The sequence below is a fragment of the Octodon degus genome, unplaced genomic scaffold (assembly GCF_000260255.1).
Source record: "Octodon degus isolate 3935 unplaced genomic scaffold, OctDeg1.0 scaffold00267, whole genome shotgun sequence".
Taxonomy (NCBI): domain Eukaryota; kingdom Metazoa; phylum Chordata; class Mammalia; order Rodentia; family Octodontidae; genus Octodon; species Octodon degus.
Window position 1 is genome coordinate 1,617,371 of NW_004524843.1, and position 2,164 is coordinate 1,619,534.

Sequence of the window (2,164 nt, forward strand, 5' to 3'; positions counted from 1 at the left end):
CACCAGTAACTTTTTTTTTTACCTTTTATATTAATTTCACCACAAAAGACATAATTTTAGATTCTACATTCTCCTCAAAATATTTTCACAAGTTGTTTTGATTCAAAATAGAAATACAGGGTCAGCCAATAAAAGCTCAGCAGATTAAAGTGCCTGCAAGCAGGCACAAGGGTGTGGGGGCAGGGGTGTTGATCCTCAGGACTACAGTGCCACCCCCCTCTCCCCCAGGGCATGCTGAGACAGCAATTGAGACTGGGTGTGGTGGCTCTCGCCTGTAATCCCAGCTCTTGTGGAGGCTGTAAACAGACAGATCACTAATAGTGAGACCCTGAACACCCTATAGACCCTTCTGTAAAATACAAAAAAGAAAAAAATATATAATTATCTAATTTTTAGGAAGAATATATACTTATTTTAAAATATGTAAAAAAAAAAAAAAAACCTTCCCCATTGTTTTATTTCACAAAAATGAGCTTCCTTCAGAAAGACAGAGAAGTAGAGGTCTGACTGGCATGAGGTGTAAGAACGTTCATGGCCTGATGATCAGGGAGACAGAGGAAGACACAACTCAGAGTGTAGCTACCAGAAATGAGGTCAGAGACTGGTAAAGTATGATGCAGAGTTGAATTGCATAAAAGATGAATTTAGATAAAAAGCAAAGAGGATACAAAATTTTTTCATGAAATTGTCTTGTTTTTTTCTTCTTTGTTTCTCTAACTTTAGAAATCTGATATATTAGGTGCAACATTTTAAGATGATTATAGGTCATGAAAGTAAGTCTTGTACATTGCCTGGCACACGATAGTCACCATAGTTCGTCATTCTATGAACATATGACCTTTCATGGATGACTCTGTTTTTGTTGTTTGTTGTTGTGCTGTAGACTGAACCCAGGGACATGGATGTGCTAGGCTAGCTTTCTACTACTGAGCATTCAACGTCACTCGCAGCCTGTTGATTTTGTAAGGTGTCTTCCCTAGAGTCACATATTTAAATCTTTATTTCTTTTTTTCTACCCAGGCCTCTTAAGAAGCTGAAAAGGAGATAAAATATACAGGATGAAAAGATGGCAACGTTGCCTCCTCCAGGACCTCAAAGCTTTGTCCGCTTCACAAAACAGTCTCTTGCCCGCATTGAGCAGCGCATTGCTGAAAGAAAAGCACAGGAACCCAAAGAAGAAAAGAAAGATGATGGCGAAGAAGGCCCAAAGCCCAACAGGGACTTGGAAGCTGGCAAACAGTTGCCCTTCATCTACGGAGACATTCCTCCAGGCATGGTGTCGGAGGCCCTGGAGGACCTGGACCCCTACTATGCAGACAAAAAAGTGAGTTCTTGGGGCTTCTATGGTATGTTCCTCTTGGTTTCCTTGCATACAAAAGATATTTAAACAGAGTACTGTAAGTGAAAATTAGGGGAAAACCAATCATGACCTAAACATTAAATTAGTACATCTGTAGGATATTCACAATACGTACTCTTCTTACTTTATCGTTAGAAAGGTTTTTGACATTGGCTTATTAACTTGATTTCTTTTAGGGTATTCAATATAACAATCTGCTCTTATGGATACAATGACACATACCCCAAAATGCATTGTATGCCTATTTTTCTTGCTTGTAATTAATGCTATGTGTGTGAAAATTCGAAAGCTCTTGAAAAGTTTTTCATGAGAATCAAAATTGCTAATTCAAACTTTAAAATATTAAATTCTTTTTTTAAAAATTTCAAGTACAAAGTAACTTGAACCTGTCAATTGTTAATAATTTCTGACACTGCCCATCAAGCAGAAGACCCAACACTATTATGGACTACTGGACTCTTTTAGAATATTTTGCTGAGTTAACACACCTATAATATTCAAATGACAGAACTAAACAAAAAAATTGATACAGATAAATGCCCACTTTCTATCTGTGTATTCAAAATGGTTAGGATAGATATACAGTTACATTCTCTTAATGACTAGAGGGTCTTGTTCTAATAGTGTTTGTAAATAGGATATCATGTCTGCATCTTGTACAGCAAATAACCCTAGGAAGAGAGTATGCAATGTGTCAATTATTGAAACTGTCATACCAATTTGATTTGAAACTCTCTCATTGCTATTTGTCTCTCAGTAAAATTATGGGAAAAAATAAAATAATAATAAAACTATAAATAGTAA

General features: G+C 36.5%; 1 protein-coding gene across 6 annotated transcripts in view; it reads left to right on the forward strand.

Moving 5' to 3' along the window:
* Window positions 1–1,016: 1,016 nt before the first annotated feature.
* The window catches only part of Scn9a (sodium voltage-gated channel alpha subunit 9), a 112,795-nt gene continuing 111,647 nt past the window's right edge, over window positions 1,017–2,164 (forward strand). For 3 of the 6 annotated variants that reach the window (XM_023706630.1, XM_004646391.1, XM_023706633.1), the window contains exon 1: window positions 1,017–1,324. In XM_023706630.1, the coding sequence (XP_023562398.1) occupies window positions 1,067–1,324 (258 nt within the window). In that variant the 5' untranslated portion in view covers window positions 1,017–1,066. The remainder of the gene's footprint in view (window positions 1,325–2,164) is intronic. The other 3 variants (XM_023706631.1, XM_023706632.1, XM_023706634.1) reach the window with 1 other exon arrangement.